General features: G+C 34.9%; 1 protein-coding gene across 1 annotated transcript; it reads left to right on the forward strand.

The window, feature by feature from the left end:
- On the forward strand, positions 1-26,872 carry LOC106882522 (opioid growth factor receptor-like protein 1). The gene is made up of 7 exons (XM_089352216.1): positions 1-268; positions 4,815-4,898; positions 8,680-8,770; positions 14,955-15,033; positions 18,959-19,025; positions 22,630-22,772; positions 25,983-26,872. The coding sequence occupies exons 1-7, from the start codon at positions 188-190 to the stop codon at positions 26,164-26,166; spliced, it is 729 nt and encodes a 242-aa protein (XP_089208342.1). The 5' UTR covers positions 1-187; the 3' UTR covers positions 26,167-26,872.
- Positions 26,873-27,752: the final 880 nt, after the last annotated feature.

Here is a 27,752-nt window from a genome sequence, read left to right on the forward strand (position 1 = left end):
GTGAAATAAAATGTATTTGTTCAACTCTATGTCATTTCTAGTATAAGCGGAAAGATAAAGGTGAAAATTTAGTTTCACCGCTCGTTAGTTTTCATTAATTTTCCGTGTTAGTTTACTTCCTGGTTTGAACTAATCGAAGGAGCAGTAAAGAAAAAAATCGCATGCTTAGAACATAAAGAAAAGAGAAATGATAGTAGTGTGGATAATCTTAGCGTTTCTATTATTGTTGATACTCATCTTATCTTGTTTATTATTTCGTAACTATAAGGTAGGTCATTTTTTTGTTATCACTTGTTTTAAACTATTGCACCTCGTTTACATTCTATAAACTTTATTCTCTCAGATTTCATGGCGGGCTAGCTAGCCATCCTCGACCTACGCCGTCAACAAGATGAATTATCTCTCTCACTCTATCTATCTATCTATCTGTCTGTATTTCTATCTATCTATCTATCTATCTATCTATCTATCTATTTATCTATCTATCTATCTATCTATCTATCTATCTATCTATCTATCTATCTATCTGCTTGCCTATCTATCAGTTTACCTGTTAATCTAGGCGGATCTTCAGAATTGTGCTCCACTGATTTCGTTTCCCAATAATTTTCTGAAAAGTGGATACTTTATAATGAAATTTTCTACAAATACCTTTCAGATGGTGTAGATTATGATTATGTCGGAATTTGGAATTAAAGTTTGTTCCCCCCGCCCATATTCTTAATCTCCGTACTTTTCCATGTAGATTGAACAAAAAAATTTGAAAAAAAAGTTAAAAATTAAAAATGAGGGTGCGGAGAGGGGAATTGAAAATTTTGAAAACATAGTTTTTGCATATTCGGAATCTCCGTCGTCGAAAACAGGAATCCAGTGAGACAAAAAAAAAAGAAAGAAAAACAGAAAGGTCAGTTTCGGGAGGCGGGACTGTGCGTCAGGCCATGAGGGTGCTTATCTCCCACTTTGTAAACATAAGGACACAGGAAATGTGTCAAGGCCGACAGGAAACGGTCCTTCCTAGGGCTAAATAGCACTAGTATCATTTCCTTTCATGGGACTGTCGCATTAAGTTGACAACATACCACCACTTTATATATATATAATTAATCCAAAATAAATAAATAAGAACGAGGAAAAACAGAACAGGAAAAAAACAACGCGAGGACATGGTACATGCAAAGTATTAGCAGACGCTCAGGGAAAGAAAGGAAAGTTTCGAGTAAAGTTCTTCGTCAGAAACAGGAGATGGAGGAAAGGACATCGCCAACGATCTACATGTGGTTACACTTAGAAATGATCAGAAGGGATATATATTAACTCATTTTATCTAAACTGGAATGCAAGATTTCCACGTTCATGTTTGAATTTTTTGTGTTTCTATAATATTATTCGCTTTTATGCATTCACTAACTCGTTGGGCATATAACAACAAGTCAGCCGACACTAAAATCTTTATCAATGTACCTGAAAAGACCCAAACGGATGGGTCGAAACATGTTGTACCCAATAAAAGTCTAATACGAAATCCATCGCCTTCTTTTAATTAATACTATTACCCTATTACCCTAACTGCTACTGCAGAGTTCCTGAAGTAAATCCAACAGAAGTGTACCACAACTGCAGATGACAACAGGTAGCCTAAACTGTGCCTGTGCTCTACTCAGTATTTAAACACGCTAATCGAATTATACTTATTTGTCAAAGCTATTTATTATATATATGTATGTGTGCGTGTGTGTTTTATCTTTTATTTGTTTTTCATTAGACTGCGGCCTTGCTGGGGCATCACCTTGAATTTTTAGTTGAATGAATAGAACCTAATACTTATTTTTTTCAACACCAGTTGTCAAGCGGCAGTGGAGGACAAGCACTGACATACACATACACACACAGCTGATGAAGGAAATGTTTCTATGTGGCCTGTGTGTTTTCTGTACTCTGTTTATCATTTTGTCTACGTTTTGTTTGCAACGTCCTGTACCCAGATATGCATCTATATATACAAGTAGATGTAGGTATGTACATACATGTACGTATATATGCATATGCTCATTATATATATATATATATATATATATAACGTGAGAGAGTTAGGGGTTGGGGGTATATATATATATATATATATATATATATATATATATACAATAAGATATTATAATATGTTAATATATTAAGATATATATAAAATACATTATAACATAGATGGTTTGTAGGCAATTAAAAACGGTAAATTTTCAGATTAACACCCGCACGATTTTCACTAGAGTTTTAGGGTTAGAGTTAGGGAATTCCGTCCGTAACCGTAATCCTAAACCCTAACCCTAAACCCTAACCCTAAACCCTAAGCCCTAACCCTAAAACATTTGACTGTGGCCATGCTGTAGCACCGCCTTTAGTCGAGCAAATCGACCCCAGGACTTATTCTTTGTAAGCCTAGTACTTATTCTATCGGTTACTTTTGCTGAACCGCTAAGTTACGGGGACGTAAATACACCAGCATCGGTTGTCAAGCGATGTTGGCGGGGGGGGGGGGGGGGACAAACAGACACACATATATACAACAGGCTTCTTTCAGTTTCCGTCTACTAAATCCACTCACAAGACTTTAGACGCGTGCCCAAGGTGCCACGCAGTGGGACTGAACCCGGAACCATGTTGTTGGTAAGTAAGCTACTTACCACAGATCCACTCCTACGCCTATATTTTTGTCGTGAATAGAATAAAACAGAGTGTGTGTGTGTGTGCATATATTCCTTATAGATTCGAAAACTGAGATGCTAATTTTGACGAATATCAAAAGATTCAGTAATCTTTCGGCTACTAAATAAAGTATACTTTTTTGCACAACAGCTCTTTTCTACTACAAAAATGACCTCGAAAACCATGTCGGGTGACACAATTTTGAGGCTAAGGGAGGCGACTCTGCCTCAACAAATAGACTGAGATGTACATATAGTGTAATCGCATAGAGTTTCAATACAAAGTTTTGAATTCATTATCTTGTGGTTAGTAATCCATTACCTTAAATTTGAAGCCATTAAGTCTTTAAACATTATTTTATTGGCTTTAGTCTTTCGACTGTCGCCATGATGGGGTATCATCATCATCATCATGATCGTTTAACGTCTGCTTTCCATGCTAGCATGGGTTGGACGATTTGACTGAGGACTGGCAAGCCAGAAGGCTGCACCAAGCTCCAATCTAATCTGGCAGAGTTTCTACAGCTGGATGCCCTTCCTAACGCCAACAAGGTATCACTCTCAAAAATTTAATTGATCATACTGACATCAGTATGTATTTCAATCTGACGTTTATTTTATAGATCTCTACTTGATAAACTTTGAGACATAGTGGGACATAATACTAGGTTTAACACCAAATGTAAACACACACACACACACACACACACACACACACACACACACACAAACATTAAGTGCAAGAATGACTGTGTGGTTGAGAGGTTTGCTTCCCAACCACATGGTTCCACGTTTAGTCCCTCTGCATGGTACCTTGGGCAAGTGCTTTCTACTATAGCCGTAGGCGAACAACAGACTTGTGACTGAATTTGGTAGACGGAAACTGCAGCATTGTTCATCAGAAAAACATGTTTATAAAGAAGAGTTGCTTACTTCATACTCCTTGTGTACTGATTCTGTCCATAAGAAAGGAACAAATAATACAATGTGGCTGTAGGTCATAAGGTCATAACACCTGGGCAATGCTGGGGTGCACTGCTAGTATATATATATATATATATATATATATATATATACGCACACTGATATAGATAGATTGATATATAAGGAAGTGCTGAAAAGTTTCTAGTTTTGGGTAAAGGAAAACACTGGAGGATCAGTTAGTTATGATTTTATTCAACATATTCCCGTCTCAGATGGACACACTTATTACAGCCGCCCTTCAGTTTTTCTAAGCCCTGTAAAAGAACTCCAACCAGGCCTTTTGCGATGTCCTTAAAGCCAGGAACTTTTCACCACCCCCTTGTATATTCTCACCATTTCTACTCTTGTTCATCATGTTCTACATTCACCTCTACCTTCACCTCTGAACATCTCTTAGTTTCCATACACACTCTTATGAAGTATTTACTCTCTCTTACTTTCCATCCTATGACCCACAGCCTGTCTCCTCTTTTATGCTCACCTTTCTTGTACTTTGAGTATTTGCTCTGGTACTCCATCACTACCTTCTTTTATCTTCTTCTCAACTACTCCCGCACCTATATAATGTGGGATAGCCATGTAGCTCCTCTATACCAAGTTGCCTGTTCTTGTCCCTCTTTTATATTTTAGACTTTCAACACCTGGTATAAAGCCACCTCCCCATCTCAAATACTCCCCCATCCCCACTTTATAGCAGAAGCTTTCTCCTTTTCCTTTTTCTTTGTTTTTTTTCTGTCTTGCAAGTTATTTAGCAACTCCATTAGTGCCAATGACATGAAAAGAGCACCAGATACACTTTGTAGTGTAGTTGACTTTAGGAAGGGCATCCAGCCATAGAAACCTTGCCAAAGCTGATAGTGGGACTTGACACAGCCTTGTGATTTACCAGATCCTGTCACATGGTTTATTCCATGCCAGCATGGAACATGGACATTAAATAATGTTGATGGTGGCGACAGCGACAATGACGACAAGGAAGATGTAGTATTACAGAATTCTACATTATAGTAAGATTTTCAGTATTGTAATACTTCTGTATTATGTGAGATGCCTGTACAATCTAAATGATGATGATGATGAAGATGAAATTAAATAATGAGGAATTTATTCATATGATATTATATTTTTTTATAGGGTTGTTTCTATTCCAAGCTTCAACGAGATGAAGACCAAACCACGGTAGATCACCAAGTGGCAAAAGCAGAATACCAGCCTCAGGTAAGATACTCAAAAGATCAATTTGATATAAGACAGGAACAAAACCAAATTGAGTTAAGTTACCTACAAGAACACCCAAATAGCATAAGCTATTGTGAAGAAGACAAAACTAAGATAGAACATGTAGAAGACGTAAAGAGATGTCATCAAAAACAAGAATTTGTTGGGTTGATTTATCAATTAAGTCACTTCTGCAAAAAATGTTTTAAGTTTTGTAAGCAAAGTTTTGAAATAATGGTGAATATTTGATGATATTTAACAAATATTAGTTATATTTATGTTAAAAAGTGCCATGTACCTCCCCAGAGTATAGTACGACCTATCTGTGAGTCAACTGCAAATACTTACTTTGATGTCTCATTTCCCTATTGCATTTCTCACACAAAATTAGTGGTAACATCTTATTTACACTCAACCACTAAAAGAGGAAATAAAGTTAAAAGAAGCAGTGATTGTTGTTGTAGAAAAAGAAGAGATAGAAAAGACAGTAAATCGGTGACCAAATTATTGAGAAAGTACTGGTGAATAAATAGGTACTGAGTTCAATTCAAATAAGGATATTAACAGGGCACTAGGATACCTTTCCATTTTTTAAACACCTCTCTGGATATTTCTTTTAATTCTTCATCTGATGCTGTAAGGCAACATTTCTCAATGATCTTATTCTTAGATAATCCATGAAATGCATTCCATGTCTCAAAAGAATTCCTACATGTAAATTATTATACGTCTTTATTAAACATTTTCTTTCTCATTCATAAAATTAAATTTTGAGATGTTTGGTGGTGCTAAGTCCTTCAGGTGCCACAAAGAATATTTAAGCAATTTCATCTTAACCAAGACTTGTTTAGACCAAATTTCCCTACAATTTCAAGAGGTCATATTTACAATGAGGGTCTTCTTACCAGTTACAAATGATCGCAAACATACTTTGCACATATAATACAATTAGAAATAAAGAACTGAATACAAAAACGATTGAAAAATGCATTTGCGTATAATTAATCTGATTACAACTATTTCTTTCGGAGCTCTTAGCAACCTCTTACTGAACTTTAGAGTTCTGAATACTTCCAGCACTACCGAAAGGTGACTTTACAGTGAATAACAACTTATAATGATTAGTGTAATAACTTGATTTTAGTCATTAGCCCTTTGGCATTTAAACTGGCCGTATCTGGCCAAAATATTTAACAAGTTTTATGCTCGAACTGGCCAGATCTGGCCTCACTGACCTTACTCTACAATGTTCAGCTAGAACCAAACAATCACATCATCGAAATCTTGAAGGTATAAAATATTGTTTGAATAATTCAAAACAACATGAATAAACAAGCATTGCATTCAATGGACTAATTTAAATGCTAAAGTGTTAATATTGTTATCCTACTACGGTGTGTGTTCAAATCTCACTGGCCTTAATTTGCAATTTATTTCCCTTGGCTGAATGAAATAAGTAGCAGTCATACGACGGTGTTGACCAGGCTGTCGGATGTTTTTATATACCACTGGTCACAATGCACTTCCTTGCATTGTTGTAGCTTTTTAATGGTGCCACCACCACTGGTAAGGTGAGCACAGAAGGCTATTTTGTCATAGGGTTACCCTTTTATAAGCTGAATGGACTGGAGCAACATGAAATGAAGTATTTTGCTCAAGATTGCGGAGCAGCATTACAAGCGTTCCAACTTTAAGTGATAATATGTGGGGAGGTAGTCCTGGAGGCTCCAACGAATTGAGAAATTCAGGAGGATAGTTCACCACTTCATTTGTATCTGGAACTGTATCAACAGACTTGTAAGTTTGAAGATTGCCGGGAAGAGAATGCATCAGGTGTTGATTAATTTTTGTAACAGCTACGTTTTTTGGAGCTAATATTGCTCTTTCACATAGCCAATTGTGATTTTGGTAGTTTTGTTTAAAGTTGGGAAAGACTTTGTGTTTGAGGTCATCTACAGAATTAACAACAGAACAAAATGGCCGGAGGTCTGCAACAAAATAATTTTACTCAACACTTTGCAAGTGAATCAGTGGAGGCAAAGATGCGTCTCATTTACTTGACAATTTATGCACCACATTGCAGAAATCACTATGTAAGTATATCTGAAAGGGTAGTCTTACACTGTTGTACCGTTGAATTACAAATAATGCTCATCTGTTATGTTCGGGTTAAAATTTCATCAACATCAAAAATATATGAATTTTCATGGGAGTTATGGCCGTTATGCAAAGAATATAATTTCCAAATTTCATAAAGATCCATTCAGTACTTTTGACGTAGTTTTGGATAAGAAAACAAATGACTAATGTGTGTGTTTGTGTGCATGTGTATGTGTGTGTGATGGGTGTATATATGTATAGATATCTGTATGCATGTATATATATGTATATATGTGTACATATTACATGTACATCTATATATATATATATATATATATATATATACATCTACACATATGTATACATATACATGTATGCATATAGATCTATCTATATATATATATCTATATATATAATCATAAATATATAGGGATTGACAGTAACCTGCTTCTCCAACATACTGAGAATTCAGAAATAGCAGTCAAAGAACTACTGATTTCAAAACTTGTTCTGTGTGTATCAAAAATATCGCTATCAATCTGGAGTAATAATTTGTAGTTTTGAAATCAGTAGTTCTTTGACTGCTATTTCTGAATTCTCAGTATGTTGGAGAAGCAGGTTACTGTCAATCCCTATATATTTATGATTATAAATTATTTACCGAAAAAGGTTTTTTCATACTGAGCTACCCGGCAGAAATTGTTAATTATTAATTTTATTACTAATTGATGATTCCCTGCCCTGCATATCTATATATCTATATATATATATACATCTCTCTCTCTCTCTCTCTCTCTCTTTCTCTCTCTCTATATCTATACATATACGTGTACATATACATCTATATGTATACATATACATCTCTCTCTCTCTCTCTTTCTCTCTTTCTCTCTCTCTCTGAAAGTATCTGTCATTACAGTATCGAAATGGTGTACATATACATGTATATGTATACATATACATATCTGTCTCTCTCTTTCTGTCTCTCTCTTTCTCTCTTTGTGAAAGTATCTGTCATTACAGTATCGAAATGTGATTGTTTCAGTTAGTGGAATAGTTTCATTTTTAAAGTGAAAGTATTTGACATGAGTGTTTTTGTTTCACTTTTGACACGTAATACTTAAATAGTGGAAGAGATATTATGTTGCCGAGTGCTCGAACTCTGTGAGAAGTTAAACATTTTTTGACTAAAACACAACTGGAACCCTAAGTAAGGCATGTGTAAAATTTGAATGAAATTGGTTGCGTAGTTCTCGAGTTTTAGGGATTCACACAGACAGACAGATAGACAGACAGACTGACAGACACATTCTCATTTTTATATATATAGATTAGCCCTTCTTTGTGTTCTGTTGAGAAATCAACAACTTCTAATCTTTAGATGTTTAAATAAATCATTTTATTGGCTTAACAGATTACACCTCTCACTTGCATTCTCTCCTTCATATTCTGGCATGTAAAAAAAAAAAACCCTTTCACCCCACTACACCTAACTTCAATTAATGTTATCCCTGGGGGAGGTATAATGAAATACTAAAGCTAGGAATGTGGTGCAAATGAAACTAAAAGCTCAGTTTTCAGCGACATAGAAATAGTTATAATAAATGTTTCTATTTAATAAATATATGGTTGATTGATGTAAGAAATATTGCATTCTCTTCTATTTTCTATTTTTGTGAAGCAAATATCTAAACCGGAATACTATTACAGCAGACCAGATCATAATCCAAATCTGGACTTCTACAGAAATGAAAGAAAGTCTGAACCAGATGGTAAGTTGGTTTCTGTCACCTTACATCTCATCTTTATTTTTCATTACAGGCCCAGCATAGCTATGTGGTTAAGAAGCTAGCTTTGAAACTGCATGGTGTTTGGGTTCAGTCCTACTGTGTGGCACCTTGGACAAGCATCTTCTACTATGGCCCAGGGCTGATCAGTACAATGTGGAAGCCCTTGTTTGTGTGTGTGTGTATATATATTTATTTTCATTCTTTATTAAGGATAAAATCACTTTAATAAAATCACTTTAATGGTATTATCAAGTGGTCAGTGTGAAATAAAAACCTCATAGGTAATTTTTATATACTAAATTCATAATTATATTAAAGGGATTGGATTAACTGATCCAACATGCTAGAGATACATACCAACTGGCACTAAAAACCACCTTATTTTTTCCTTCAGCACAGGTTGTAAATATAACTTTCTAGTTAATTGTGTATCGTTTTTAGTGCCATTCAGTGTCTATCACTTGCGTGTTGGAGCAGTTAATCCAATTCCTTTAATATAATTATATATATAATTATAAATTTAGTATATATATATAAAGAGAGAAAAGGATAAAGAGAACAATGGCGAAGTTAGAAATATATTTTATGGATAAAGTCTTACAGCTGTTTCCGGTATACAGCACTTACTTGGTACTACTTGTATCTTTGGGTTTGGTTGAATCCAATACCCTTCTTAACCTTATACACACACCCACACACATATATGTATATATATATGTGGGTATGGTCTTTGTGTTCGTATATTATGGTCCCTTTCTTTTACTCAAAGCTAGGAGCTTTTCAGCATGTGTATGTATATTTATATATATATATATAAATAGGTGCAGAAGTGGCCATGTGTAAGTAGCTTGCTTACCAACCACAGGGAAGTGTGCAGTTACTTAAATTTACACCAGTGTATGACTGCTACATGATGATATGTAGCGTAGTGTTCAGGGTGTCACACTCACAATCTTGTATATGTTTATGTGTCTGTGTTTGTCCCCCTAACATCGCTTGACTACTGATGTTGGTGTGTTTACATCCCCATCCCCTAGCATTTTGGCAAAACAGCCCAATGGAATAAGTACTAGGCTTACAAAAAATAAGTCCTGGGGTTGATTTGTTCGACTAAAGGTGGTGCTCCAGCATGGCCGCAGTCACATGACTGAAGCAGGTAAAAGAATAAAAGAATATATATATAAATATATATAAAAAATAACGTTGACCACTAACATGGACAATTAATGCGCTAGAAATAGATCACATCTTGTGTCTATTAAGACCTAAATTGTTCTCAACATGAAATATAGCAGCATACCAAAAACGTGAGCGGGCAAGACATTTAAAATCACCTAAAAGAGCATTATTAAACGAACCGGTTTCGGATTTAACAAATTGGTTCTGCTAATTACAGCTTAATGGTAAAATTCAAAAGTCTTCGTTTTGGCGCGCTAATTCCAGGAATATATCTGCAGAAAATATTTACTGCGTCGTATATATTCAGTATGAGAACATGGGTAATGGGTAAAATATTATTATAAAATCTGGTAATTAGTCATATATTAATTAATATTGATTAATTATCAGGAGGCCAGCACATCTCTTTGATTCTTTAGATGTGCTGGCCTCCTGATAATTAATCGATATTAATTAATATATGACTAATTACCAGATTTTATAATAATATTTTACCCATTACCCATGTTCTCATACTGAATATATACGACGCAGTAAATATTTTCTGCAGATATATTCCTGGAATTAGCGCGCCAAAACGAAGACTTTTGAATTTTACCATTAAGCTGTAATTAGCAGAACCATATGCACGCGCACCCATGGCGGTGGGCAACTCTGTATACGATTCTGATGATTACGGTTACATTACAAATCAGGCTGATGAGGAATAGACAAATGGTAAGAATTTGTTAAATCCGAAACCGGTTCCTGTTTAATAATGCTTTTTTAGGTGATTTTAAATGTCTTGCCCGCTCACGTTTTTGGTATGCTGCTATATTTCATGTTGAGAACTTTTAGGTCTTAATAGACACAAGATGTGATCTATTTCTAGCGCATTAATTGTCCACGTTAGTGGTCGACGTTATTTTATAAAATGTACCTTAATCCCCTGAGATTGCAGATAATATTTCTGAATCTCTTTGATTCTTTAGATGTGCTGGCCTCCTGATAATTAATCGATATTAATTAATATATGACTAATTACCAGATTTTATAATAATATGAATATATATATGTATAAATATATATGTGTGTGTGTGTGTATATACATATATATATATATATATATATATATATATATATATATATATATATATATATATATATATATATATATATATATATATATATACATGATGATGATGATATATATATATATATATATATATATATATATATATGTATATATATATATGTGTGTGTGTGTGTGTATACATATATATATCATCATCATCATCATCATCATCGTTTAACGTCCGCTTTCCATGCTAGTATGGGTGGGACGATTTGACTGAGGACTGGTGAAACCGGATGGCAACACCAGGCTCCAATCTAATTTGGCAGAGTTTCTACAGCTGGATGCCCTTCCTAACGCCAACCACTCAGAGAGTGTAGTGGGTGCTTTTACGTGTCACCCGCACGAAAACCGCCACGCTCGAAATGGTGTCTTTTATGTGCCACCCGCACAAGCCAGTCCAGGGGCACTGGCAACGATCTCACTCGAAAATCCTATGGGAACCAGTCAGGCGGTACTGGCAACGGCCACGCTCAAAATGGTGCATCTCATGTGCCACCCGCACAAGAGCCAGTCCAGGGGCACTGGCAACGATCTTACTTGGCTTGCCGGGTCTTCTCACACACAGCACATTTCCAAAGGTCTCGGTCAGTAGTCATCGCCTCGGTGAGGCCCAATGTACGAAGGTCTTGCCTCACCACCTCAGCCCAGGTCTTCCTGGGCCTACCTCTTCCACGGGTTCCCTCAACTGTTAGGGTGTGGCACTTTTTCACGCAGCTATCCTCATCCATTCTCACCACATGTCCATACCAGCGCAATTGTCTCTCTTGCACACCACAACTGATGCTTCTAATGTTCAGCTTTTCTCTCAAGATACTTACACTCTGACGGGTATTCACATTGACATTACACATCCAACGGAGCATACTGGCTTCATTCCTTGCGAGCTTACGTATGTCCTCAGCAGTTACAGCCCATGTTTCACTGCCATATATATATATATATTTATATATATATATATTTATATATATATATAAAATTTAGATTCAAAATGAATATGGCACTTAAGTTTAGGCACCAGAATATAGTATGGTATTATCCAAACAATTCCAAAAATAAGGTGATCAAAAATCAAAATAATCAACACGGATTTTCAAGGTTATTGCAGTATGCATGTTTCATGCAACTCCATTTATTTAAGTAATGTGAGCATTGCATTAAATGTAAAATGCAGAGCAATCTTCAGCTGCACAAGGATACAGTGCTTAGTAGTTTTAAAGGGAGAGCCAGTTTATTTATCCTGATCCCACTCTTTATGTGGTTGTAAGACGCAAAAAAAAGGTTGCTCTTATCTTGAGATGCAATTGTCAATGGCCCTTCCAGATGGTCCCTTCTTACTACCCTAACATTATTCCCAAACACACATCCATCCAAAGCTCCATCTTTGGAATGGAGATAACAGAGAAAATGTCTTATTTTAAACCTTTCGAAAAATCTTGCATAGTTTTACCATACTGCTTACAGATTGTATTTGTAATGTGCGAATTAGTTGGTTGATTTCTTTTTCTGAAAATCCTGTCATTTATTTATAAATGCAAGTGCTCCAATTATTATTGGTATAAATGTAAATTTGTAATCCGGATATAGAAGCTGGAAGTTTCAAAGCAGTTGTCCATAGTTATCTTCTTTCTCTTTGATTTTCAAAGAGATATTCATATCAGTAGGACAGCTGACCTCTATGACAGTACATACTTTTTATTGTCTGTACCAAACCACAATATCTGGCCTGTTATGCTTACACTTAACAGATGTTTTGATGGGAATGTTCCACCAGTATTCCTTGCTGCATGTATTTGTGTATGTATTCAATAACATGGGGTTTCTCTATATTTAATCCAGGACAGTCTTTTCTCTGAATGGCACTGTATATTATTTTTGTGACAGCATCATGTTGTAAAGGAAGGTAGTACCTTGATGACATATTTGGGCAGCTGCTAATTACATGTGATGTCTTCCACAGAAATATGACATAATCTACATTTTCAGTTGCATCTTGGAACTCCAAGGGCTTCACCGTCTCTTTTGTTCATTAGGTATTTAGTAGCAATCTCCTGTTCTTGGATTGCAAATGCATAGCCTTCACAGTGTAATTTGATGTAGTAGTCACGTGCCCAAGAGAGGTTTTGCTTCATGCTAATGTTACTCTCTTTTTCAAGTCTATGAGAAACATACCCATCCATGGTCTCTTTTTGATATGCTGAGCGTTTCACTTTTGGGTCTTTTTGAGGTATATTAGTCTAGCTGATTTTGGGTTATGTGGGATGTGATTGGGAAGAGAATACTTAGTGAGGAGCTCACTTCCAACATGTAGGATATTGCTTGCTTTCTTCACTTTTCAGCACTAAGTTAATGAATTTATTTTTGCTGCTGTTGTTTAGCAAGTGCTGTCTGAGAGAGATTATGTCTTTTATCTCTCCTTATGTAAAGCATCTTGATATTGCCATTTTCATAGAGATTTCCAGCTGATGTTAGAATCTTGCAGGTTTTAATGTCTATGGAGTGGATTTCTTCTACAAACCAGTCAAGTATCCCATGTTGGAATCAGCACTGGTCATGCAAATGCTCTGAGCAAGATTGTCTTGTTGTAAGAGGAGTTTGGACTGCCATATTTTCCTTAGTCTGGTGTCATATTTTTGGGTCACTCTATCTTTATTCACAGTACCTTGGTATGGTATATTTCCATCAATGCCAAGGTACTTGAGCATTCTTTGTGTGGGGCAGGAGACATAGTGAGACCATTGATGTTCAGGTTTTGTGTCTAGGAGACTGATTTTCCCAATTCAAAAATTAAATGAGAACATTTCTTCTGGCCAAATTCTATTCCTATGTCAGCTGAAAATGTTGATATTAATTTCAGTTAATTTTTTACAGTGTTCTAAGTGTGAGTTGTGGCTCAGGTCTTTGTGAGCCTCTCAGTTGTTGTTGGCACTCCATCGCTTACGACGTCGAGGGTTCCAGTTGATCCGATCAACGGAACAGCCTGCCCGTGAAATTAACGTGCAAGTGGCTGAGCACTCCACAGACACGTGTACCCTTAACATAGTTCTCGTGGATATTCAGCGTGACACAGTGTGACAAGGCTGACCCTTTGAATTACAGGCACAACAGAAACAGGTAGTAAGAGTGAGAGAAAGTTGTGGTGGAAGAGTACAGCAGGGTTCACCACCATCCCCTGCCGGAGCCTCGTGGAGCTTTAGGTGTTTTCGCTCAATAAACACTCACAACGCACGGTCTGGGAATCGAAACCGTGACCCTATGACCACGAGTCCGCTGCCCTAATCACTGGGCCATTGTGCCTCCACAAGCTTCTCAGTGGCAGCAATTAAAGTAGCAGGCAATTTTGCCAAATAGAGATACTTCAGGATGTATGTATGTGTGTATGTATGTAAGTATATGTAAAAGTATATGTATATGGATGCATATGGCTTCTTATAACTATATGCATGGATGTATCTGTCTTACATATGTCTACACACACACACATACATATGTATATGTGCGTATGTGTATGTATATAGGAATATGTGTATGTGTGTGTGCGTGTGTGTGTATGTATATATGTGCACATATATACATGTGTGTGTGTTTGTGCTTTCCCTAACCACCACTTGACAACTGTTGGTTTGTTTATGTCCATGTAACTTAGCAGTCCAATGACTGAAACAAGTAAAAAATCAAAGATAAAAGATGTCTGGCATATCTTCTTTGATCTCAATATGGAACTTTTTTACAATCTTCATTTTCATCAGAAAGATAGTTTATTTTTTTATTTTCAAAATTTTAAAATGTTTTAGATTCAAAAATTTTTATTTTATTTATTTTTCATTTTATTATATTTTTTATGACTTATTATTTTTTTCTTTCTTTTCAAAGGTGATTATATAGAAAACATTCTAGAAAAATGGTTTGGTGATTACCAGAAGCTGGAACGTCATCATGGCTATATCCAGTGGTGAGTATTTTAATCTTGCTTTATTGTGTTAACTTCCCAGCTGCAATGGTGGATGGATTTTAGGGAAATCACAATCACTGTTAGCCTTCGTCATTATTCTCATCCTTTTTGTTACCACCACTGCAATCATCGTCACTCACCAGCAATCACCAGTCATCATATTTACACCTATCTTTCCATGATGGCATTGGTTGAACAGGCAGTCCAGGCCATTTTTTATTTAGAGTTACTTCTTTTCTAGATTGGTCAAAGGACTACATCATGCTTTCATGTCTCAACTTTGGTGTAGTTTGTATGGCTGGATGCCCTTCCTAATGCCAGTCACTTTACAAAGTGAACTGGATGCATTTTATCATATCATTAGCAATAGTGAGGTCACTAAATGCAAATATATGTGCAAATATATGTGCATGCATGCATGTACAAACATGTATGCATGTATGTATGTGTGTGTGTATGTATGTATGTATGTCTGTATGTATTAGAAATATACTATATATGTATATATATATATATATATATATATATATATATATATATATATATATATATATATATATATATATATATATATATATACACATATATATATATATATATATATAGTTCAAATTTACAGAAAACAAAAGACGAAGAGAGGTGAGGGAACAACAAGCAGGTGTATTAGTTTGATGTTTGGGAAGAATGGAAAAGTCTTTGACGTTCTGAGCCCATACTCTTCAAGAGAAAGGATTGACGGGAAAAAAATGGAGAGCGAATGATAAAAACAGAGAGAGAAAAGTAATGTGTAGGGATTAATGGCTTAACATAATGAAATGACTAAATGTATGTGTGTGCGTGCACGTGTGTGTATATATATATATATACAGATATAGGGCAGGGAATTGCCAATTAGTAATAAAATGAAACGTCGTACATGATTAACTAAAGGCAGGTTTGTTTTTATTTTCTCTTCTGTTTTTGTTCTATGTGTGCCATAAATATCGCCATCCGTTAGAGAAAAAATTTGTAGTTTAGAATCAGTAGTTCTTTGACTGCTATTTCTAAATTTTCAGTATGTTGGTGAAGCAACTCATGCTGACCCCTATATATTTATGAGTATATATATATATATATATATATATATATATATATACTACATTCTGAGAGTGGTTGGCGTTAGGAAGGGCATCCAGCTGTAGAAACTCTGCCAAATCAGGTTGGTGCCTGGTGTAGCTATCTGGTTCACCAGTCCTCAGTCAAATCGTCCAACCCATGCTAGCATGGAAAGCGGACGTTAAACGATGATGATGATGATATATATATATATATATATATATATATATATATATATATATATATATATGAGAAAAAGAAAACGGAGAAATTGAGATAAAGACATCAATTCATTAGAACATACTTAATTCCAATTTAATTTCTTAATTTGAATCAATTGGGTATGGAAACAATTGTAGGTGCTATGAGTTTGTTTTTGTTTGGAATTAAATATGTTCTAATAAACTGGTGTCTTTTTCTCAATTTCTCTGTTTTCTTTTTCTCATACATAAACAATAATGCACCCAGATCCATCAATGCGAAGCTAACATCTTTGGTATTTCACTGATACACTGGATAAAACTAGGAAACTTGGAAGCTGACATCCCTTTAAGAGGATTTTATATCCTTGATTTAATTATATATATATATATATATATATATATATATATATATATATCTATATATATATATATATGCAGAGATGAGTAAATAGATAGGTATCTGTGTGTATATTTTGTTAGTTTTTAAATGATGAAAAGAAACATGAACTATATTTAAATAATCACCTTGTGTAGCTTGCTGCAAGTAATTTACTACAAACTATAGAAGTGAAAAATTTTCACCCATGGACTGTCATAATTACCTATTAGTAGACATATTTTTACGATATGATGAGATTTTTCTATCTTTCATTATTACTTTAAATTTCATGTCACCCTTTGTTACATTATCAAAGCTTATTTTTAACTAGGATCATTCGTTCAAATCTGTAGAGTCATAATTTTCAGGAACAAATTCAATTGGTTGGAAGCGCAAATGTAATGGTTAAAACCAATCGATTATTTGTGTGCCCTTAATGTCTGGCTAAAGTGTATGAAAAGAAAGGTGAATTAAATGAGACACTGTACAAAGGGGAATAACTCTTACACAATTCCTTGGAAGATATTATTTATTTGACATTATTTATCCATTCACTTCACGTTGGGGAATCGTCGACGGTTTTAATCTCATATCCGAGTATTATGTTTCATCTTTGCTGAACGCTTCCACTCTGATGCTAAGTAGACTTATTCTTGAATGAAAGAGTCGATGGCATCGACTGCATGGTAATGTTGGTGGAGGACGTGGCTGATTTTGTCAAGCCTTTCTCACCTTAATTAACACAATGTGAATTTTGATGCTATTTATCTATCCTCTTCTTTACGTGAGGAATCATAGTAATATGTGTTAATGTTATGAACGGGATGAATGTAAATTTAAATGTAAAAAAATGATTTCATGTTATCTATGAGCTTTATCAGTAACATATAATTCAGTAGAGGCGCAATGGGCCCAGTGGTTAGGGCAGCGGACTCGCAGTTTCGATTCCCCGACCGGGCGTTGTTAGTGTTTATTGAGCGAAAACACCTAATGCTTCACGAGGCTCCGGCAGGGGATGGTGGCGAACCCTGCTGTACTCTTTCACCACAACTTTCTCTCACTCTTACTTTCTGTTTCTGTTGTGCCTGTAATTCAAAGGGTCAGCCTTGTCACACTGTGTCACGCTGAATATCCCCGAGAACTACGTTAAGGGTACACGTGTCTGTGGAGTGCTCAGCCACTTGCACGTTAATTTCACGGGCAGGCTGTTCCGTTGATCAGATTAACTGGAACCCTTGATGTTATAAGCGACAGAGTGCCAACAACAAATGAGCTTTATCAATAACATATAATTCAGTATAATCTGTTGCATAGTTGGGTTGTCTGTGCTTAAACTGGCAACCCTACCAAATCCGTTTGTTGGGGACATTTAGTGGAATGGATAAAAGTAGCTTATCAACGAGTGGGTAAACTTAAGAGTGTCAGTAGCCATCCAATACTGTATGTGTATGAGGGGGGACTAAAAAGTTCTTGGCTTTGGGTAAAAGAAGATACAGAAGGATCAGTTAGTCACGATTTGATTCAGCAAAATTCCCCTCTTAGTTGCATACACTTATTGCAGTGGTCCTTCAGTTTTTGTAAGCGCTGTAAAAGAACTTGGAAGATTGGACTTTAAAGCCAGGAACTTTTCCATACCCACCTTATACGTAATTGTACAATGCATCTCAAAGACTCGATCTCTGAAGGTTTGATCAAAGGTAACCCAACCATCAATGGTCAAGTTTGAACTGACAGAAAGATAGTATTTACTCACTGCAGGAATGAAAGACAGAAATAAAATAAAATAAGATAAAATAAAAAAACAAATGAAAAATACAAACAAAACAACAAAAACAGCAGAAAACAGTCATTAAAAATCTGCAAATTGAATGTGATGATTTCTTGGAGTGATAATAATGCACTGGTAGTGGGTGAATTTTGCCTTTAAAACTTGCAGACATGCCACTGCTGTCACCATCACCACTTACCATCAATCACCAGTCATCATTTTCATGCCTGTCATAGCATGAGTTGGAGAAGCAGCTCAGGTTATTTCTTATTTGGAGTTACTGCCTTTCTAGACAGGTCACAGGATCATGTCTTGCTTGGTCATGTCAGTTTTGGTGTGGTTTCTATGGATATTGAATCAGAGAGAGAGAGAGAGAGAGAGAGAGCATATGATAAATGAAAAAGAATGAAGAATATGTGTGTGTGTATCAGAAAAAAATTAAATATCCTTTTAATATATTCTTTTTGTTATATATTTCAGGTTGTTTCCCAACAGAGTTGCAGGTTTGAACAGACAGGCTTTCTGTCTCAATGATTATGAGATTCAGGTAAATATTCAGGTAGTGCTATTGTTGTTGTGACTGGTGTGTGTATGTCTATGTGTATGTGCATATGTATATATGTATATAAATATATCTATGTGAGTGTGTGTTTGTGTGCTGGTTGGCGTTAGGAAGAGCATCCAGCTGTAGAAACTCTGCCAGATCAGATTGGAGCCTGGTGCAGCCATCCTGTTCACCAGTCCTCAGTCAAATCGTCCAACCCATGCTAGCATGGAAAGCGGATGTTAAACGATGATGATGATGATGATGATATATGTAAATAGAGTTAGCAGTTGTAGTAACCGACTAAGGAATAAAATATCCATATGTACTATCAGTATCCGTTACATGTGTTATCCTCGGGCAATGGTGTGCAGGGACACCATATATGTCAAGCACAGGTGACAATAATATAGACAAAAGTTTATCAAGAGCCAATGCAAATAATTAGAAAACGGAGAAAAATATAGATTAACCAGCACATCGATTGGACCACATTTAAAGCTTGTTTATTGATGCAAAGCAAGACATAACAAAGCTAACACCTGTTTCTGGTCAGATTCCCAGAATGCAGTCTATACATAAATGCAAGAATAAATTTCTTCATCTTCATAGGGCAATCGAATTAAGGCATTCAAATTAAGGCAACAGATCTTCATCAGAGTGAAAAACAAGAGCATACAATATAAACAAAAGGAAGAAGGAAGAGGTAAGAAAACATAGCTTAGACAAATAGTCTTAAAGCCCTTATTTTGAATGCTCTATGAAAATGAAGAATTTTATTCTCACATTTATGTATAGACTGCATTCTGGGAATCTGATCAGAAATAGCTGTTAGCTTTGTTATATCTTGCTGTGTATCAATAAACAAACTTTAAATGTGGTCCATTCGATGTGCTGGTTAATCTATGTTTTTCTCCATTTTCTAATTATATATATATATATATATATATATACACACACACACATACATACATATATATGTGTGTGTGTGTATGTATGTATGTATATATAATATATATATATATATATATATATATATATATATAGATATAGATATACATGTATGTCAGCATGGAACGTGAATAATAAATGATGTTGATGATGATGTGTGTGCGTGCGTGCGTGAGTACATGCGTGAGTGAGTACATGCGTGTGTGTGTGTGTGTGTGTGTAGGGTGGTGCTCTGGCATGGTCACAACTCAAATAACTGAAATAAGTAAAAGAAAATATATGTATAAGTTTTATCTATTTATATTTTCGTACACAAAGACAAAAGTACTCCTTTTGCAAGCTGAGAAAAGCTCTGACTTATTGTTGAGGATGTAGAGCTTCTCTGTTTGACAGAAGTTACAAAACTTATATTTATTCCTAATTGCTGATGCTCTGCCTATAATTGCCCATATGATGTTCATATTCTTTCCTGCAGTTTTTTTTTTTTAATTTCTAAATGTTGTTGGATAGTGCCATATTATTTTCCAGGTGATGGTGGCAGAATAGCCTGTTGGGGTGGTGTAGGCAGTTTTTGAACATGTTCTTTGTTGACACCAACATAGAGACCAGTACTGCAAAATGCTCTCTCTCTCTCATTTGCAAACACTTTCCAAATGTGCATATATTAGTTTCATATTTTGGCAGAAGCCCAGCAGTTTTGAGGGAGTGGATAAGCTGATTACTTTGACCCCAGTGTTCAACAAGTACTTATGTTATCGACCCTGAAAAGATGAAAGGCAAAGTTGACCTTGGCAGAACTTGAACTCAGAACATAAAGATGAGTGAAATGCTGCTAAGCGTTTTTCCTGGCATGCTAATGGTTCTGCTGGCTCACCACCTTAAAGTATGCATATATTCCCCAAAACTTATCAACCAGAACAACATAAAGTTTCAGCTGTATGAGGAACTTGTCCAGTATCTTAATGTGCCACAATGCAAGGAATTCTTTGGCCACACATACACAATGAGAATAGCTGACAAGCAATTGTCATGATCAAAGCTCTGCACTATAAAAATGGGAAATCTCTAGAAAGAAACATCATGTTCTGTACTGAAAAATTGTGCAACATCTAAATATACTTAACAGAAAATACATTCAAAAATTTGATCTCTAATTATAGACTTTTGAAAGAAATGTCACTAGTGATGATGATTATGATGATGATGATGATGATGATGATGATGATGATGGTGGTGGTGGTGGTTATTATTATTATTATTATTATTATTATTATTATTATTATTATTATTATTATGTTTTTTTTTCTTCTTTCTTCAAATTTTCTTCCATTTCTCGCCATGTGTTTTCCGTACACCTAGGGCAGAGAAACTCGTATGCATTCCCAGTTTACACACACAAATTCACAGGTAAAATATGTATTTAAAAAAATTTCACAGCGATAATGCTCTTCTCAGTACATGAGTCGTTCCAGTTAACACGATTTTTTGCACTTCCTGTAGGGATGGTAAGCCTGGTATCATTTTCAAATAGGTTTCAGTACCTTTTTTTATCATTCCTAGAGATCCTACAATCACTGGTACGGTATCGCCTTGAGGTGCCACATTTTTTCAATTTCTATTAGCAAGTCTTTATATTTACTGATCTTGTCAAATTCTTTCGCCGCTATATTATGATCAGAGGGAATACTCATGTCAATTAATAAACACGTCTTCTTTGTCTGATCTTTTATAATAATATCCGGTTTATTAGCTTTTATAGCCTTGTCGGTATGTACGGGGAAGTCCCAGAGATTCGATACATTTTCTCCCTCAGTCACAGCTTCAGGATGGTGTTTATACCATTTGTCAGCGGTTTTGATTTTATAATGCTGACATATTGTCCAGTGTAAATACTGGCCAACTCTGTCATGTCTTGCTTTATATTCTACAGGTGCTAAGACTCTACACCCTGAGATTAGGTGGTCTATAGTTTCAATCGCATCGTTACAGAATTGGCATTTTGGGTTAGCTCCATTTTTTTATCACATTGGCTTGGTAGTTCCAGGTTAATAAGCTTTGGTCTTGAGCAGCTAATATGAAACCTTCACTCTCTGCTTTTAGCCCTGAACTTCGTAACCATTGATGCGTGCGTTTCTGGTCGACATCAGCTTGTTTGCTACGAGCCACATACTTGCCATGCAGAGGTTTCTGTTCCCATCTGCTAGCTAATTTTTCATGTACTTTTGTCTTTGCAATTAATTTTATTTTCTTTGCAGCAGCAGTTGGTGCATTTCCTTCAACCTGATCAAGCTGGTGGGTATCTAAGAGATACTCTTTCAGAGTAGAGTGAAGTTTTTTCCGTCTTTCATGTTTTTCAACAAGTTTCAGTATCTAATCTTTGGTTGTTTCAAGGTATTTGTCCAGTCCGATTGTGGTGGTTTTGTATGTAAGTTCAAGTTGGATCAAGCCTCGACCTCCCTGAGCTCTGGGAAGGTAAAGACAATCCACATCTGCCTTTGGATGGTGCTTTTGGTATTATTATTATTATTATTATTATTATTATTATTATTATTATTACCATTACTGTTAGTCAGAATGTTAAGAAATACTGCCACAGAAACTCTTCTCCCTGTTAAATCTTGTATTAATCAGTATTAGTATTTCTGATATATTTCAGGAGATATCTAAAGATGAACTCTTAAAAAGTAGAGTGATAAGGAGCTTTCGTTTGATGCTGGATTTCTATGGCATGTCTATGGATGATAACTGCAAGTTTAGTTTATCACTTTCTGACAGTGACAGAATCAAAAATCTGAAAAAGTAAGTTATTCAGGAAATTTGTTATCTTTTAATGTTTGCTTGTTTCAGTCATTGGACTCCAGCCATACTGGAGCACTGTCTTGAGGAAATTTACTTGAACAAATCACAATTTTTGTCCATGGGTTGCAACTGTTATTTCCTATTTGCCTACCCCTAGAAAGTATGGAAAAATGACTAATACACACACACACACAACCCCACACACACTCACACACACACACACACACAACCCCACACACACTCACACGCACACACACACACACAATACCCCACACACACTCACACGCACACACACACACAATACCCCACACACACACAACACCCAACACACTCACACACATATACATATTATGAGCTTCCACACTGTTTTCCATCTATGAGATTTACTCAAAAGAATTTGGTCAATACAGAAGACACTTGTCAAAGGTGCTGCACAGTGGGACTGAACCTGAAACCATGTGATTGCAAAGTGAGCTTCTTAACCACAGAGCTGTGCCTGTTTCTGATTTATGTTATTAATTTTCTTCCTTCAATTTCTTTTTTGCTATATTTAAGATTGAGCAAAAGAGCAACATGTATTCTAGAACCTTTACTGTAATCCCATTGTGACTGATTTGCTCTTAAATCCTCTCTGCTTGATTAAATTACAATCATGTACTGAGATAAATTTAATTAACTTATAAAAAAACCCTTTTACAAATGTCTGGTAGCTTACGGGTTAGAGGTATTCAGCTCTCAATTGTAAGGTCATGAGTTCGATTCCTGGTGGTGTGTTGTGTTCTTGAGCAAGATACTTTATTTCATGTTGCTTCAGTTCACTCAAAAATGAGTAGTACCTGCATTTCAAAGGGTCAGCATTGTCACATCCTGTACCATGCTGAATTTCCCTGAGAACTATGTTAAGGGTATGCATGTCTGTGGAGTGCTCAGCCACTTACATGTTAATATCACGAACAGGTTGTTCCATTCATCAGATCAACTGAAATACTCATCACCATAACCGACCGAGTGCCAGGGGTACTTTGTTTTCATAAGATATCAATATTTCATTTTATTTTTCTAGGTTCCAAATTCAAATCTTATTGTGACTGGCTTTACCTTTTATCTCCTTGGTAACGAATAGAATAAGTATCAGTGATATATTAGGTTAGATTCTATCAGGAAATATAACACTGTATAATAAAATTTTGATTTTTTTTTTGTTTGCGGACAGTAAGTGTTCTTTCCTATTTGCTTCTACTTAGAAATCAAAGGAAATGACTACTATTCCCTTCAAACTTTGCTTTTGTGACCTGGATATTAATGTTTTTTAAAACTGACCGATTTTCCATTACATTTCAGATAGATTTAGTGTTGAGTTGCCAAAGCAGAAATATCATTAAAATAAATATTCTGCTCTATACTACAGATTTGCTTGTCAGTTACTTGACCTTAACCACTTGAGTATGTCCCTTAGTGGCTGACAATATGTACATCTCTGATCACGAGCAGAAGCAGTGGGGGAGTATCATAGCCATGTGTTGAAAGGGATTCTTTAGGGTTTGAATAAATGTAACAAAAGCAAAATTTGAAGGAAATATTAGTAATTTTTTCATACTTTCTAGGAATGAGCAAATAGAAAATAACAGTTGCCACCCAAGGACAAAAATTGTGTTACACAGTGTAATCTATTAAACTTATCTCTACTCAGTTTAAACAAAGAAGAACAACAAAAAAGGCCCTCGATCATTTCTACACCTGATATGTTATGTTGTCGTTTGTGTGTTGTTTAAACATATTACAGATCTCACTTGCAATTCTATCCTTTGTATTCTGGCATAAAAATTAAAAAAACAGAAACAAATAGCAGAAGTCCCTGTTTTACTCCCGTTTGCTCTATCTCAGTTGTTGTAAACTCTGTAGTGAGTGAAATTAATTGATATTATTGCCAGGAATGTAGTACAAGAGAATCCTATGATCTTCTCATCAGTAACTTGGCAGTGGTAATAATAAATGCTGTCATTTGTCAAACATGTCATTTTTGATGAGTAATATTTTCATCTCTGGGTCTAAGTCAATGACTAATGTTGGCCATCAATGAAATCTTTTTGCTTGTCTCCTTAACTGATGGTTAAATCAGTATTTGATGACTTTTTAATTACAATCCCTAGCACCATTCTCTCTGTAGAAACCTCAGATTATTTTGGTGTCTAAGGTTAAGCCATAAATTAAATTGATAAATTAATACAGATTTTCCCATTTTATATTTCTATGGCCTATTTTTGTTTGTTAATTGTCTGTTTTAAATCACACCTAATCCTTCTATAAATTTGAGTGTAGAACTTGAAACTCACACTAGCCCAAGAAATGTTGGCTATGTTCATTCAGGTCGACTATTTAAAATCTTATCTGTTAAAAATTTTATCTGATGATGGTGGATTGTATATTATGATGTAATCTTTTATGACTACATTAAATAAAATTGTACTGAAATAATTGTCATAAACTGTAAATGCCATTCCTATTTACCATTTTATTTTTTCTACTTGTTCTTAGTCTATAGTTCTATGTTTGAAAAGTTCTAATTTAATCCCATGAAGAGATTGTGAGTTTAACATTTCGTCGCCCACATTTTTTCTTTTATTAAATGTTTTGTCAGAGGATGAAGTACAACAACTATGTTCTTTTTTTAGGGTAACCAATAAACCAATACTTCTCAGAAGGAAGAGAGGGATATATATATATACATACATATATATATATATATATATATATATATATATATATATATATATATATATATGTGTGTGTGTGTGTGTGTGTGTGTGTGTGTGTGCGTGTGTGTGTGTGTGTGTGTGTGTGTGTGTGTATACATAAAAAGAGAGAGGGAGAGAAAGTATTTGTGTCTCTTTGTCTTGATATTGCATGATTGTTGTAATTGAATGTTATTCATTTCCAATATTCTGTAGTCATGGGGGAAATATTGCCTTACTTGGAGAAAAGTGAGGGTTGGTGACAGGAAGGACATCCAGCCATAGAAAATTTACCTCAATAAACGTTGTCTGACTCATTTATGAGCATGGAAAAGTGCATGTTAAAGAATAATGACAATGATGACAATGACAACAATAATGATAACGGTGACATCCTATTCATCTTGTATTTGAAACTGATGTGTACTTTTTACATTTTCATAATTTAATAAACTTTCATTTTTTGGTTTATATCTAGAAGCCATCATAATTTCATGAGAATCACCAGAATCTTAACAACCCTTGGAGAATTTGGCTTGAGGGAAGAACAGAGTAACTGGTTAAATTTCCTGATGCATATGGTTGAATGTGGAATTCTTGAAGAAGCCAACTATTCTCTTCGAAATTTCTGGATTCCAGCTGTTCAATACTTTGAAAGATAACTCAGTTTAAATTCTGAAAACATTAGCAAATTTTGCTAAAATAGAGATGCAGTTTATTGTGAATTATATAATTTTATAAGTGCCTCATAATATTCAGTAACTTCCTTTTTCACATTCTGATTCCAGATTTTGCCCAGTTCTAATTTAAAATTCATGCCTTTCTGGGTCACATACTGCATATAAACTGAATCATCTGTTTTCTCTACGATACAATTTTTAGATCAGTACCAGACCAATTGTCCTGTGAGTTTGGGACTGAAGGCGTCTCAGACTTCTGAATTTATGCCTGTGTCTGAATATTATCTATGTAGATGTGTGACAAATCAATGTTTATTGAACTACAGTGATTCTTGCATCTGGTCATCAATACCAAATTTGACCCATCTCTCTATTTTGAAAGAAAGGTTCATAAAAATCCATGAAACTCTTCTCATCAACGTTTGAACATAACTCAATCATTGAATATTAATGTTTTTCATCCAGTTCTGACCTGATTTTCATAATTTCCTATTTCATCTATTTGAGTTATGAACTCAAACATTTTAGGTAGTAAAGGCATATGTGAGATAAATAACAATCAACTGCCTCATTTCATTGTAAAATTTTAAACTGGAATTTTTATTGAGATATTGTTTACACTGGATATTATAAATGATGAAAAAAATACTGTTATAAACATGGGTTAATAAAAGATTTTATTTTTCAATTATAATTGTTCACATATATGTTTTCTTATCTGCTAATACAAACAACTTAATCTGCTTGTTTGACTCTATATATTTCTATTCTTCCTACCCCACCTCTTTCTATTATATATATATATATATATATATATATATATATATATATATATATATATATATATATATATAAATATATAATTATTACAAATTAAAAGGGTAAAGGATTATCAATTTATTAATAAATCAACAATTAATAATTTTTACCAAGCCCTTCGGTATGTAAGCACCATTATTGGTGGAGAACTTATTTAAAAGTTCATATATATTTATAAACATAATTTAGGGATCAGCAAATATTTGCTTCACCACATACCGAAGTTCAGAAATAGCAGCTAAAAAAGCTGAGACTCCAACAGATAGCATTACTTGTAACTCACAAAGGCAAAAACAAGAAGAAAAAACAATGAGAACTTACAATTCCAAAGATTAATCGTAGACGCGTTTCTGGATTATGAGTGATAAATACTCAATTACCTTCATCAATACGATATTCCAGTAGTAAATTCGACTATGCTAGCAAACTGTGCATGCATGAACGTGTAACATTCTACATCGACACAAATCTGAAAGCATAACCGAATCTACCTCAGCCAACCAGTCTACTATCCTTCCTTCAAGAAATTACCATGTGCGTGACAAGCAATACCGCAGAGAATCTGTGTTTACTAACAGGGAGTGAATAATTATTACAAATTAAAAGGGTAAAGGATTATCAATTTATTAATTTATTAATAAATCAACAATTAATAATTTTTACCAAGCCCTTCGGTATGTAAGCACCATTATCGGTGGAGAACTTATTTAAAAGTTCATATATATTTATAAACATAATTTAGGGATCAG

This window comes from Octopus bimaculoides, chromosome 5 (genome assembly GCF_046866305.1).
Source record: "Octopus bimaculoides isolate indiv1 chromosome 5, ASM4686630v1, whole genome shotgun sequence".
In the NCBI taxonomy this organism is placed as follows: domain Eukaryota; kingdom Metazoa; phylum Mollusca; class Cephalopoda; order Octopoda; family Octopodidae; genus Octopus; species Octopus bimaculoides.